The sequence below is a fragment of the Triticum dicoccoides genome, chromosome 7A (assembly GCF_002162155.2).
Source record: "Triticum dicoccoides isolate Atlit2015 ecotype Zavitan chromosome 7A, WEW_v2.0, whole genome shotgun sequence".
NCBI classification, from domain to species: domain Eukaryota; kingdom Viridiplantae; phylum Streptophyta; class Magnoliopsida; order Poales; family Poaceae; genus Triticum; species Triticum dicoccoides.
The window spans coordinates 61,245,438-61,259,502 of NC_041392.1; the positions used below are offsets into that span (position 1 = coordinate 61,245,438).

The 14,065-nt window shown below is 42.5% G+C and overlaps 2 protein-coding genes and 1 long non-coding RNA gene across 6 annotated transcripts; all 3 read right to left on the reverse strand.

Annotated features, from left to right (window-relative positions):
• Positions 1-2,371: 2,371 nt before the first annotated feature.
• On the reverse strand, positions 2,372-4,309 carry LOC119327994. Of its 2 annotated transcripts, XR_005158790.1 has the most exons (5): positions 4,181-4,309; positions 3,863-3,948; positions 3,045-3,078; positions 2,838-2,897; positions 2,385-2,484 (listed from the first exon to the last, which is right to left on the reverse strand). It is a non-coding gene; the product is annotated as an uncharacterized LOC119327994 (long non-coding RNA). The 2 variants fall into 2 exon arrangements; XR_005158789.1 differs by lacking the exon at positions 2,838-2,897 and having other exon boundaries at positions 2,372-2,484.
• A 5-nt stretch (positions 4,310-4,314) lies between these two features.
• Positions 4,315-7,430, reverse strand: LOC119327995 (5E5 antigen-like). 3 transcript variants are annotated; one of them, XM_037601042.1, is made up of 4 exons: positions 7,055-7,430; positions 6,636-6,793; positions 5,145-5,567; positions 4,315-4,367 (listed from the first exon to the last, which is right to left on the reverse strand). In XM_037601042.1, the coding sequence occupies exons 2-4, from the start codon at positions 6,730-6,732 to the stop codon at positions 4,363-4,365; spliced, it is 525 nt and encodes a 174-aa protein (XP_037456939.1). In that variant the 5' UTR covers positions 6,733-6,793; positions 7,055-7,430; the 3' UTR covers positions 4,315-4,362. The 3 variants fall into 3 exon arrangements, with proteins under 3 accessions (XP_037456939.1, XP_037456937.1, XP_037456938.1); XM_037601040.1 differs by having other exon boundaries at positions 4,321-5,054; XM_037601041.1 differs by lacking the exon at positions 7,055-7,430 and adding an exon at positions 6,884-7,046 and having other exon boundaries at positions 4,321-5,054.
• Positions 7,431-10,632: 3,202 nt separating this feature from the next.
• On the reverse strand, positions 10,633-12,458 carry LOC119333091 (PHD finger protein ALFIN-LIKE 3-like). The gene is made up of 3 exons (XM_037606112.1): positions 12,242-12,458; positions 11,748-11,970; positions 10,633-11,140 (listed from the first exon to the last, which is right to left on the reverse strand). The coding sequence occupies exons 1-3, from the start codon at positions 12,456-12,458 to the stop codon at positions 10,633-10,635; spliced, it is 948 nt and encodes a 315-aa protein (XP_037462009.1).
• Between the last annotated feature and the right edge of the window lie 1,607 nt (positions 12,459-14,065).

Genomic DNA, 14,065 nt, shown 5'->3' on the forward strand with positions numbered 1-14,065 from the left:
TGGGCTGGCCCACCAGACGAGAGGCCACTTGCCTTTTGAGCACGCACGGTAAAAATGCTGGAAAAATAAATAAGAAAACTAGCGCGAAGGGTCGAAATCATAACCTCATCATCCAGTTCGGGGGAGCTAGCCACTCGACAACGCCACCGCTGCTGAGAATGTAAATCACGAAATTTACTATTATTTGCTCCCTGTAGTAATTTGAACCACTCAATATTTTTTTAGAATCTTTGTACTACTCAAGTTGTTCAAGGGTTATGTGAGTCTATATTTATTTTGTGTGGAGGAACGTAGTAAGTACCACGTGGATGCATGTGCAAATCTCAAATCGATTTGTGCAAGCTAGACTTGTACACGTGTGCGCGCATGTCATTTCTGCTGATTTCTTCGTGATAGATTCATGCATGTAGTCTAGTGTATGTGTATGTGTCTCCAAACAACCATTGTATCATGTATGTATGTTCCCATTTTTTATAATTTTTGTTCCCAAATTTAAAAAATGATTGCTTTTTAGAAAAGTTGATAAGTTTTAAAAAAGTACGTAGTATGCAATTTGTGTTCAACATAAATTATTGGAAATTTGTTAACAATTTTGAAAAATGTTCAATTTTATAAAATTTTCATACACAATTTAAAACATCAAAATTATTGACAAAATTTCAAGAAGGGGTTACGCTATGAGAAAATATTCATGTTAATTGATAATGACTAAAACTGCAAATAACTAAAGCATTCAAATTAGGAAAAACTACATGCTTATAGATCCATCCGTCTGGCCTAGTCTAGCACACTCCTCTTAACTGGTGTTTTTTTGGACCATGGATAAATGACCCCAACTTCTGGCAGCAGCCTTGCGCGAACATATGAGCCATCCGAGCCAGGTTTAAATGACTTCGACACTGTTTGCACGTTGCCATACGTCTGGCAGGATATCAGACCCTTTTCATTGAGAAAACTCTAGAAAATACAAAAAAAAATTCAAGAATCCAAACAACTTGGCATAACGCCTTGAATTGGTCACACAGGTTGGTGAAAAAACTGGGGCCATTTGACCGATGTGGAAAGACAACGTGCTTTAAAACATACTCTTCTAGCTTTACGAAACACCCTGCATTGAACACGATCTAATTTTGGACATTCTTAAAATGACCTAGGATTTTGCAAGCAAGTGGGCATGCCCGTGGTAGTCATCCATGCCCGGTTTAAATGATTTCCGACACCATATGCAAGTTGCGACAAGTCCGGTCATTTATCTGCCTTTTTCACTTAGAAAACTCCAGAAGATGCAAAAAAAAAAACGAAAACAGAAACAATTTTGGATTGTGCCTTGAATTGGTCATATAGCAGATGGTAGAAAAAAATTCGGGCCCATTCGAAGGTTGTCGAGATACAACGTGCTTACAAACGGAGCTTTGTCGGCAACCCAAACCCCCTTCATTGAACATGGTACTAGATCGGCAACGCGCCTTGGCGCGAGGGTGCCAGTCCAACCGATATGACCAAGCGGTGAAGACAAGCCACATGATGCATTAGTAGGATAGCAAGTTTAGCACATGTAACAGGACAACTTAATCAAAGAGGTGCTATTTGCCAAAACCCTACTCCCACATGCGTGTGTCTATTAAGTATGGAAATGGAGAGACTATATCAACATGAAAATGTATCAAGGAATTAATCAAAAAAAGCTCAATGATCAAACCCTTGATATAGCTCTTTTTCAATTTACATCTGATATTACTCAATATACCCCAGGATGGAAATATATATGATATAACTCAAAGAGTAGGTGATGGTAGAAACTCACAACAGTAATCACCCCGTAAAATATCTAAAAGATGGCCCTATCTACATGCCATCGGCGCATTTGTTATACAATGTGACGTGAAATACCTAAGAAAGGTTTAGTATGATAGAAACCAAAAGCAGGCCATAGTATTAGTCCCAGGTAACTTATTTACACTGTTTTTCATACTGCACGACAGTAAACTACATGGTTGACTATTGGATATATAACTTTGTCCACACGCCTTCATTCAATTTGGTTGATATATAACTTTGTCCACAATCCTTCATTTGATTTGCTTGCATGTTGTGACACACGGGTCTGCTAAAGGGCATGTTGTGTTAGGCAAACTATTCAAATAGTGCGTCTCATGGACAGGGAGAAAATAATTTAGTCTATATGAAGGAGAATCACTCTGGATAATATACAATGATCTGGATACAGTGTAGCCTCTTTAACATAAAAGAATATAAAAGATAAAATTAAAATTATTTTATCTTAGTATTCTACATGGCCTACAATGGGCAACAGATAAGAATCACAAACCTATGGTGACACAAGAAGCCTCTGAAGCAAAGAAGGTGGCTCATCGATCACTTGAAAAGCGAAAGAGGTGGCACACTGGCCTACATCTCCTCAAGCTCTGCATGGTGCCCATCAATAAGGTAAGAGTCCATGAAACCACACATAATTATTTTTGCCTGCAAAGTCACAACACAAATAACCATGGGATCTTATTTTCTAGAAAATGATCAACAATTAGAATGCTAGATCTTGGCAACAACAACATAATACTCCCTCCGTTTCTTTTTGCTCCGCGTATAAGATTTGGTAAAAGTCAAACTACACAAAGTTTGACCAAATTTATATAAAAAAATACGAACATCTACAATACTAAAACTATAAAGTATGAAAATACGTCTCATGGTGCATCTGATAATATTGATTTCAGTGAATGTTTATATTTTTTAATATAAAATTAGTCAAACTGCACAAAGCTTGACTTTGACCAAACCTTATATGCGGACTAAAAAGAAAGGGAGCGAGTACATACTTCCATATCAGAGACATAAAGTTCTTAATTCTGAAACAATGCGCTTCTAAAATCTTCTATCTATCAACAACATAGTATTAGTGGTTGTGCTTTCAGCAACATAAACATGCAATTAGAGACGTGCAACAATAGTACAGACACGTTATATAGTAAAAGCCTAGAAAAGAAATCAATCTGAGTCACAGAGTGAAGGTAGAGAAACCTCACCGACTAAGGTAGGTATACATATGCTCAACTCAACCTGGAAAGAGACACAACCAATAGAAACTCAACATAAGTTAGTTTTCGTGAGAAACAGAACCAATAGAAGCTGAATAAAGCAACAGAAGGAACCAATAGATAACTTTATCGGCACCCAACATATATGGTTCAATTGTCTTTCAACTAAAATATATATGCAAAGGTGGGTTTGGTTACCTTGCATTAATTTAACAGAAATGAATTTTGCTTCCCACGGAAACACAAACATGAACATAATTAGTGCAAGTCCGGTGCATGATTCATTTTTTTGAACAAAATGTATATGCAAAGGTGAGTCTGGTTATCTTGCAGTACTTTAACAGAAATATTTTTGGCCTCCCACTGATAGGCAAACATGAACATGTACTACTTAAAAACACAGATAATCTGGAATCAAATAGCAGTTACCAAAAAAAAATTTGCTTCCAATTGGAACACAAACATGAACATATTTAGTGCAAGTTCAGAAAACAATTCAAGTTTTTCTGACAAAAACAGATGCAAAGGTGAGTCTGGTTATCATTCAGTAAGTTTCTCTGAACAAATCATGCAGCAGCAATAGTGACAACAAAGCTATTAACTATATGAATGTCATATAAAAAACAGAGTTTAAATCATCACACTGTACTACTTATTTACTGCTATCTGTAAGCATCTACAAACCCTATATTAGTGTTTACATCTGTGAGTGCTTCCTTTGATTATAAAAATTGCGGATTCACACTGATCATATATTTGCAGCATCCAGTAAAGCCAGAGAGGGGACATGACGTATATCAGCTGACCTGTGCAAGTGCTCGGAGACAGCTGTTAGTGGAACGGCTGAACCTAGCGAGCCATGAACCTAGATCTCTTAGCCAGCCATCGCGACCTGAACAGATCCAAGAAATTTCAGAGTACCTCAAAGCTCGACGCATAAGTTTGGCAAAAACGAATAGACCAAAAACACAGAGTCTGATAGATCAGAAATAGAGCAAGTCATTTATATAGAAAGCAACACACTCACAGGTCATTCATAATAATTAGATCATGTCATTCGTACAAAAAGAGACTGAAGGTTGAGTAGTGCATTAGAGGGTAGCCGCACAGTGCAGGAAACATACATTAGAGGGTAGCCGTGCACTGCAGAAAACATATCCCACTGCTATGGACAAAAGTTTAGAAAAGCACAGTCCACTCATTGTGTTCTGTGAGTACATCCTTCGATGATAAAAGGCTCTATGAATTTCAAGATGGCCCAACATGATATAAAGTGATCCTGGCCAAGAATATCACAATAGTGTGGTCAACCTGAGTCGTCGAAAATGATTTAGAGACAACATAAGTAAGTGGTTGAAATATATATAAGCAACAAAAGAAAGTACATGCGAACGACAACAGACAAATTTCAATTGGATTTCTTGCACAAACAGAAATGCATGATACAAAGCAGAAGTTGATAACTTTCGGCAAACCTTGATTGGTGGACGAACCCAATAATAACTTAAAACTTTGACATCATATTCTGCTTGGTTTCTTTATAATTCTTTTTAACATGAGAATGCAGGAAACTCATTTCCTTGTGAAACATCATACGTTGATGGATACCCCATGGAGTAAGATCCATAGATATGGCATGTCACTTTTTCTTGTTGCTAGAAACATGTATCATTTCCACTCCCTTCTCAATGAAATGAAACACAAAGGTCCCTTGCGTTTTCTCAAAAAAAACATAATAGAAGTTGCAGAATATATAATGCGTAGAGCCACACACAGCAAAAGTTAACTCTTAGTTATAACTTTTTCTAAGTATTATCTCTGTATGCCTAGCTGCTGGCTGCAGTACATATAAAGCTCGGCAAGTATGGAACGCACACGGTACTGATCTGCTGATAACTACAAGAAAGTTAATTAAGTGGCTTGCTTGTTGATGACTTGCAACATCTTCCCTAGTGAGTTTCTCAACATTCATGAGCTCAAGTATCCTTTTCGGCACACCTTTTGCATAAACATGAAAGAATAGTGAGGAACAAAGTTACTCCAGAAAATAAGTAGAAACAGAGAAGGGAGGTACTGGTAAGTTCTTACTGTCAATTCCAAGATGGTTGACAGCAGAGATGAATTTTCTATGCACAGAAGCGGCGTCGTGCCCAGGATCAGCAGCACGACCAAGGACAGGCACATGTATAGCAGCGGCTGCATGCCCAGGATCAGCACCACGACCAGGGACACGGCCACGAACACCCCTACCACTTGAGCGAGGTATGGCGCCATGCCCAGCAGCAGGCACCCGCCGAGCGCCACGCCCGCGCCTGGCGATAGGCTCAGCTCCAGCAGCAGGCGCGCACCAACTCACACCCCTACGCCTGTCACGAGGCTCATCTCCAGCGGCAGGCACCCGGCAAGCAGCAACATGATCAGAAACAGGAGCACGCCCTATATTAGAACCTCCACGGCCAGTGGCTCGTCCACGACGACCAGCAGACCGCCCGCGGCCACGCCCACGACCACCTACCAACCCAACACCATGGCTTGAGCATGAGCCGCAACCGGACCATGCGCAATGGCAACAAACCAACATCATCATACACACACGCTCGAAAAATAAGAAGCAAGAACCACGTAAGTATACATCGGAGCATAGCAGCAACACACCTTGTCTCAGAATAATTTATAGAAAAGGCATTTGGACACGACTGAGTAAGATGAAAGTGGAACTTGAAGAATAATAAACTATGAAAAGAACTCTTGAGAGACTAAATATCAAAATGACCGAGCAATTGGACATTAGTACCTTGGGTCTAGCTGCTTGTTAACAAAAAGATCCAGTTGAGTTATAAGATGTGCCGACCACCTGGATAGATAATTTATATAGAAAGATTATTTGTGGTTGATTTTGCAATGAAATTTCAAGACCGACTTTTGCATTGCATTGCGGCGCGGCGCTGATTGCTCGTCTAAAAAATTGCACTACCTCTTAGAAGTACATGGACTATTTCCTTTGAATCAACCATTGACCTGAATCTGTGAATTTGTGCTTTTATGAGTAGGTCTTGTGCAAGGAATATACTAAGGTGTGTAGTTTCCCGCACGCAAAAGAAAGAAAAAGACCCATCTGCCTTCAGCTAGAGGGTGAAGCGAAGCCATTTGACTCTGATGTCAGGTTAAAGGTTCGGCGGTTGAGCGAACTGAAGTCCATTACCAAGGGGTGGGGGGCATTTGCAAAGAAATATAAGATGAAAGAAGGAGATATCTGCCTTGTCCAACGGGACATCAACAGTAGGAGGCTTATGTTTAAGATTCATCTGATTAGGTCATGCCTTGTGCATCAGAACATCAACAGTAGATGGCTTATGTTCAAGATTTATCTAATTAGATCAGAGTGAGCTGTAAATAGCTAGATAAACTGATGTAGAGTGTAAACTACACAGCCTGCGATGACACCAAGTTATATTAGTAACCTTGTCAATGGCAACATCCGTTTAGAAGCAGCACTGTCCACTTTTAGTATCCATGCATGTTTAATGTAGTTGACTGATGCCACCAAAACAATTGACCATTTCCAGGTACAAAACTGACCTGCCCTGAATGGAGGGACACCGCAAAGAAGGATGTAAAGAATCACTCCTGCACTCCAAACATCAACCTCTTGGCCATAGTTTCTCTTAGATATCATGCCAATGTACACATCTGGAGCCTGTAATAAGGACTTCCAACAATCTCAGTGAACCGTTCACCTACACATCACCGAACAATTAGCAGATTAGGCAAACAATGCAAAGTAGAAATAGACAGTATAAGACATTTTGTGTAACTAAATAACACACATGATGACAATCCTATGGCCTCAGACTTGTCTTAGATATCATGCCAATGTACAGAGACATATCTATAAAGCACTGAACCCCACAGCATCTGCTGCACCAAATCTGAGAGAAAAGGAAGAAGAGGAGAGGGTGAGAGCCAGAGCGGATCGGAAAGGAGGAGGGTGAACTCACTGGAAGCAGAGGAGGCCCAGCCCGATGTGCCCCTGCAAGGCTGCACCTCGTGGCCAGTGGGAAGCATAACCACATGTGAGGGCGAGGGAGGAGACGGAGAGGAGCCGTCGGAATCCACCGGAGCCGCGCCGGCGGTGAAGGCACTGCCCAGCCTGAAACCCTAGCCATGGCTGAGGGTCGCGAGGGAGCGTGAGAGGCCATGCGCCGTGGTTCTAGCCGGACAGGAAGAAGAGGCGGAGCAAGGGGAGGTCGTCGGCGCGGGGAGGAGGCGCCGTGCAGCGTGAGGTCCGGGACGGGGGCCGAGGCGAGCGGCAGCGACGGCAGCGGCGCGATGGTAGGGTGTACGGCAGATCGAGGGAGGTCGAGTTGGGGATTGGTCGCTCCCCCTCGCCTCATCGATCCGCAGGCCAATCAGCCACCAACACGTTTCCACGGGCCCATGAAAAATCCCAGCTTTGCCCTCGGTGAGACCTAATAATTACAGGCAGTGGCACGAAGTTTTGACACTGTTTCGATCTACAGTGACTCACCTCGATCTAACAGACTGTATCTGCTCATCTCGTGATCAGGCGGACGAGAACACATCAAGGACCAGATCCGACGGCCAAGATCCGACGACGAGAACACATCTCCCGGTATGTATCTTATGATAGTTGTGGACATTCTTGAAATGACACCAACTTTTTCAAGAAGGTGTCCATGCACATGGTAGTCATCAATGCTAAGTTTGAATGATTTCTGACACGGTATGCAAGTTGCGACACGTCCGGCCATTTATCTACCTTTTTTGTCTGAGAAAACTCTAGAAAATGCAAATTTTTTGTCAAAAACCAAAACAGCATGGCATGGTGCCTTGAATTAGTCATAGAAGATGGTGGATATTTTTTGGGGCCATTTGAATGATGTCGAGAAACGGTGTGCTCTCATAAAGAGGCTTCTGGGTAACGTAAACACCTTTCATTGAGCATGGTCTAGTTTTGGACATTCTTAAAATGTTACCAACTTCTTCAAGGAAGTGGGCATGCCCATGGTAGCCATCCATGCCAGATTTGAACGATTTCTGGCACCATATGCAAGTTGCGTCATGTGTGACCATTCATCGGCCTTTTATGACCAAAAATACTCCAGAAAAGGCAAAGTTTGTCGAAACTAAAACAACTTGACATGATCCCTTGAATTTGTCGTACAAGTTCATGGAAAAAATTAGGATCATTTAAAGGATGTCGGGAACAACGTGCTCTGAGGCGGAGCCTTCTAGCCTAACCGAACACCATCCATTAAGCAATGTCTATTTTTGGACATTCTTCAAATGACCCCCAACTTTTGTAAGCATGTGGGCATGCCAATGCGTGGCCTCCATGTCAGGTTTTAACGACTCCCGATACCGTATGCAAGTTTGCGACACGTCCTGCCATTTATCGCTCTTTTTTGATCGAGAAAATTTCAAAAAATGCAAAAAAATATCAAAAACCATAACAACTTGGCATTGTACCTTGAATTGATCGTACAAGGGCATGGAAAAATTGGGTCATTTCAAGGATGTCGGGATACAGGGTTCTCTCAAGCGAAACCTTGTGGCCACCCGAACACCCTCCGTTGGATTTTTTTAGCCATTCATGAAATGGTCTTAACTTTTGCTACCAGGTGGGCATGCCCATGATAGGAATATATGACAGGTTTGATGTAAAAATATATTTAAAATTACTATCTAAAGAAGTAACCAAGTTTTAAACACAATAATAAAGTTCAAAAAGAAGAAAATGAATTAACATGAAAAGAGAAGAAAAATATATAAAAGAAAAGAATGCTTAGGCTTTGGCCCAACTAGGCGATAGCATCGCTCCTTTTAGGCGCCTATTAGGCCGGCCTAAACGTTCGAAGATTTTAAAAAGCACATCAATTTTTAGAAAAATGTTCACGGATTTGAAATTTTTTTTTATAGATTTTCAAAAAAAAAGTTTACCAAAGAAAGATGCAAAAAAATGTTCCTGATTTTGGGAACCTCAGCTTGCCAGCTGGATTTTAAAAAACACATCGTATGTGAAAAAAATTTCATCAATTTTGAAAAAAAATCACATGTCTTGGAAAAGGGTTCATGGATTTTTATCAAAAAAATTAAGGACTCGAAAAAAGTTCACAGATTTGGAAACTATTTGATAAATTTAATAGAAGTTCATGACTTTTAAAAAAGGAGAGAAAAATGGGAAAAATTAGGGAAGAAACAGATGAAAAGTCGGCCAACAATAATTGGAAAACCACTGCGTATTATAACTAAGATAGCTGTCATACCTATAAATGTCACAACTAGTAACGTGGTCTGTTGGTTACCTTGTTTTATAGTCTAACGTGCTGGCTGCATTATTTTTACATTTAAAAAAATATGAAACTTTAAGTGAAGAGAAGAAAAAAGGTAAACATACTACATATATACATACCTATCGACAACTCATCATATATATGAAAGTGTGAAAAGTCCATATTACCCTTTATATGGTTTGTAGGGGGTGTCTACCGAACTCAAGTTTCATTTCTTCCTTTGAGATTAAAAAAAATCATTCTCTCTATACATGAGCATATATCTGCTATCTTACTTAAATGTTTTTGACATGTATTTGTAAGTTCCGTTTTTAAAATTACTGCATCTGATCCAAATTAATTAACACTGCTTTAGTACATCAAAGGGACCTCCCTTAATTTGTAGGCAACACAAAAAAGGGAATTTTGCGGGTAAAAACAGCACCAGACCACAGTTCAAAAATTATAGGGTTTTGGGGGGTTCGTGCAAGGAACCGGGACAAATGAATCCAGACAAACCGGGACCAATGCCCACGAGGCCCCGGCCGCCCCCCGGGCTCACGAATCGGGACTAATGGGCTGGCCAGGCCCCAACCAAAGCTCTGTTTTCTACTAGTGGTAAATCTCAGTTACCATGAATTCACACTGCTCATTAAGTCCAAAATTGAAGCGCAGAATATTAATAAATAAGTGCGTACTCAAATTTAAGATCTGGCTATATATACATTAAGAAATGAGAATGAGAATAGTTGGATGTTTTTATGTTACTCCCTCCATTTTTATATACAAGGCCACTATCAAAATAACAATTTGCAGATATATAAGGCCACTAACACCAATCGATGCAATATTAATGGTGTTTGCCTCGTAGTACTAGTAAAGGAGGACATTAACTACCCCTTGCATGCATGCGGGAGTGAGAGCATTGGCTTGATGTGCATGAAAGAGAAGAATACACATTAATTTACACGACAAACAAGGAGATAAACTGCCTTGCAACATTGACTTAGAAGACATTAACTTTTGCCTTGGTACCTGCAATATGAGTTTGTGGCCTTGTATACAAAAATGGAGGGAGTATCTCCTATCAGACTCACATGTCTTTGAACACACATAATTTTCTTACAGTGACTAATTTGTAAAGTGAATTCTGTAAAAATATATCCAAATCCCCATCAAATGCGAAAATAATGGACCGCCTCTCTCACTACTTTTGTACTTAAGCATTTTCCATATAAATGGGACCGCATACCCTACAATAAAAAAAGGGTGCATATAGTATTCTACTCTCTGGTATCTTCGAGGGTGCAGTCAGGACACTTGTAATCCTTGATATGTGCTGATTTAGAAGCAGTTATCTTCACACATCTGCCATGGAACCACAGATCACATACGTTACAGCAGATCCAAAACCCATTGGCATGGTACGGAGCACCACACTCTCCGCAAAAGTATCGCTTGCTAACTTCCTGATCCTCTTCATCTTCTTCAGCAAGCATCCTATAGTTCTTGTTTGGATCGGACACGTTTTGCCAGGAGTCTTGAGATAGTTGTGGCACGTTCTCTTCAACAGGTGTTATAGACTTTATGTTTGGATTGGACACATTTTCCATTAAGTCTGGAGATTGTGGCACGCTGTCTTGAGCAGGTGCACCCGAATATTCATTTGGATTGTACACATTTTGCATCAAAACTGGAGATGGTGGCGTAGGTAGCCAAACAATCTTGTGGAAGTGATACAATGTTCGATAGACAGTTGGCAAATTGTTCATCATATCAAATAAACGCATCCTGAAAGGAGTGAAGGAACATCATCGAATCAGTAATAGGATGTGTAAGCAATATATCACACATGACGTTCTTTCATGCATAGTGGAACTAAGCTCTAAAATCAGTAATTATTTAAAGAGAAGATCAACGTCATCCAGAAAAAGAATAGTTCATCATTTAACAATGATCCTCTAACAATTGCTTGTGCATGACGACTGGTCTATTGCGGCTGTTTCCCCCCTCCCATTTCTCAACAGAAAATTTATATCAAAATAGGAGAAAACAACATATAATGTATTGTTTTTAAAGAGAATCTTTTAAAGACATGTTTGAAATCATAGGAATTGCACACTGTTTTTCCTACCACATTCAACTGACATTCTTCTATGATTACATGCTTAATTAAATCGGTTACCGCCCCGTTTCTCATGTGTGCATTAAACATATAAAAGGCTTAAATTTTACTCTACACGCGCATAAAAAAGAACTGTTGAATGCATCCTTCTACCTGAAATGAAATACATAGACTGTAGTTATTTGATACTCCCTCCATTCCATAATATAAAAGCGTCTTTGACACTAGCTAGAGAACTCTCTTATATGATGGGATGAAGGGAGTAGTGCATACCTGTGATTGGCGTTGAGGCAAGCGGCAAAGAAAAATGCGACGCTGATGAGCCACGAGTCAGCGCGTTGGGCAATGAACTCGAGCCAGGCAAAAGGGCTTATGTAATCCGGCCGGAAGTTGACGCCCAGAGTCGCCTCCGGCATGTCGGGTGGCGCCAACTCATCCGGCCGCTTCAACTCCCAGCTCCCGTCCGAGTGGCCGTACAAGCACAGTGCTTTTTTACCTGCACGTACGTAGAACATGAAGCCCGGTGATTGGCAGACACGTGGATCCACAGTGTTTTTTTCTTATTGTCGAAAATGGATCTAATAAGATTTCATGCATCCGGCCCAGCAAAGCAGGATCTCTTACCTGGCTCACATAACAGACCATATAATTCCTCCTGATCTGCACGCACGGCAACAAGCAGAGGAGAAACCCTGGCGTCAGATCGATCTGCACGTCTCACGGAGACAATGGTGATAACTAATTAAGAAGGGTGCTACGGCCGTTACCGGTGGCGAGGGCTTGGACGAGGGCGCTGCGGCGGGCAGAGAAGTCCTCGTAGATTTCCTCCACGGTGCGTGGCCCTCTCATTGGGTCGACGACGATGGCGTCCCCAGCATGAAGCGCCGGAGGCGGGGTTGGTGAAGGCCGCCCCTCAACGTCCACCGTGAGACGAGGCCTGGTGGGAGTGGGGTTGGAGGAGGGGCCGGCGCCAGATGCATCCATGCTTGGGACGAGATCTGGGCGAGGTTCGCTGGGGGTAGGCTAGCAAGAGAGGAAGGGAGAGGGAGGGAGTGCTAGCCGGCCGGGCGTCTAAGAGGGTGGAACGGGGGAGGACGCGGGCGGGTTATTAATTTCCTTTTCCTGTTTCTGGGCGGGAAGTATTGGTTTGCGTTTCTTTCCCGTTTCTGGCCGCGCCGGCCAGGTGCCAGCAGGCCTGCAATTAGTAGAGAATGGCTGGCGGTGCAAATCCTAGGTCTGCTGACGTGGTGGCCGGATCAGAACCCATGATGTCATTTCCCCCTCGTTTATTTTCTTTGTTGTGAAATGCACGATATGATGCTTGTTAGCCCAAGCGGAGCTTTGCCCGGGAAGGGAAGCTTGGTGCCGGATGCAAGCGAGCGAAAGGAAAAGTGAGAGAGAAAGGAGAAATATGTGGTTCTCGCTACAATCTCTCTTACTCCAGATTGAAGCGTTCCATTGATTATATGTTGTACAGAGCACATAAAACATATCACGTCTATAACTACCTACTACCTAGACTAAGACCATACCATGTCATACCAATGAGAGTGGATGAGTACCACTCTACACTACCATGCCATCTATGTCATGATGGGCTGCCTCATGTGTAGTCAACACATGGGTCCCCACTTTGGGCCAACCCATGTGCAGACTGCTACATGGGGCTTGCCGGGAGACGAGGTTGAACCCAACATTCTCCCCTCAACCCTGTCGCCGGGGTTGGACAACAACGATTCCGATCTTGTCGTGCAGTTTCTGAGACCGGACGCGGCCAAGAACCTTTGTCAGGATGTCGGCCTTCTGCTCACCAGTCCCGACGAACTTAATGTTCACCCTGCCCTTCTAGACGCAGACATGTACGAAGTGATAGCGGAGATCGATGTTCTTATTTTGGTCGAAACACTGGATTCTTGCAGAGAGAGATCACCGAGTTTTTGTCAACTAACATGAGCTCAGGTGCGGTGTCTTAATCCAGTATTTCACTGAGGAGGCGAGACAACCAGATTCCATGGCAAGTTGTTGTTGCTGCAGCGATGTACTCCGCCTTGCATGAAGATGCGACCACCACCTTCTGCCTCATGGATTGCTAGCTGATGGGGCTACTCCCAAGAAGAAATAGCATGCCCGAGGTGCTTTTCCGGGAGCCCATGTCACCTGCATGGTCAGAATCGCTGTAGCCGAGTAGGTTCTCGCCGCCGCCACGATGATGCACGTATTCGAGGGTGAGCTTACCCAGGATTTATCAGAGCAGGTGCTTGACGGCAGCAAGGTGATCGCATGACGTGGCTTCCATGTACCTGCTAAGCTATCCCGACAACGAATGCAATGTCCAGCCGGCTGTGCATGAGGTATCTGAGGCACCCGATAATGTTGCCGTAGAACGTAGCATTCATCGTCTTCTCGGGGCTTTCCCCGTTGAGCTTCAGCCACGCTTCCAACAAAGCATGCACAGCGTGGCAATTCTCCATGCTTGCCTGCTCGAGCATCTTTGCGGCATAGGTCACTTGCATGATCATCGTGGGACCACGCTCCTGGTTCACCTCCAGGTCGAAATCGAGGTAGTTCTATCTCAACCTGGGGTGTTGCAG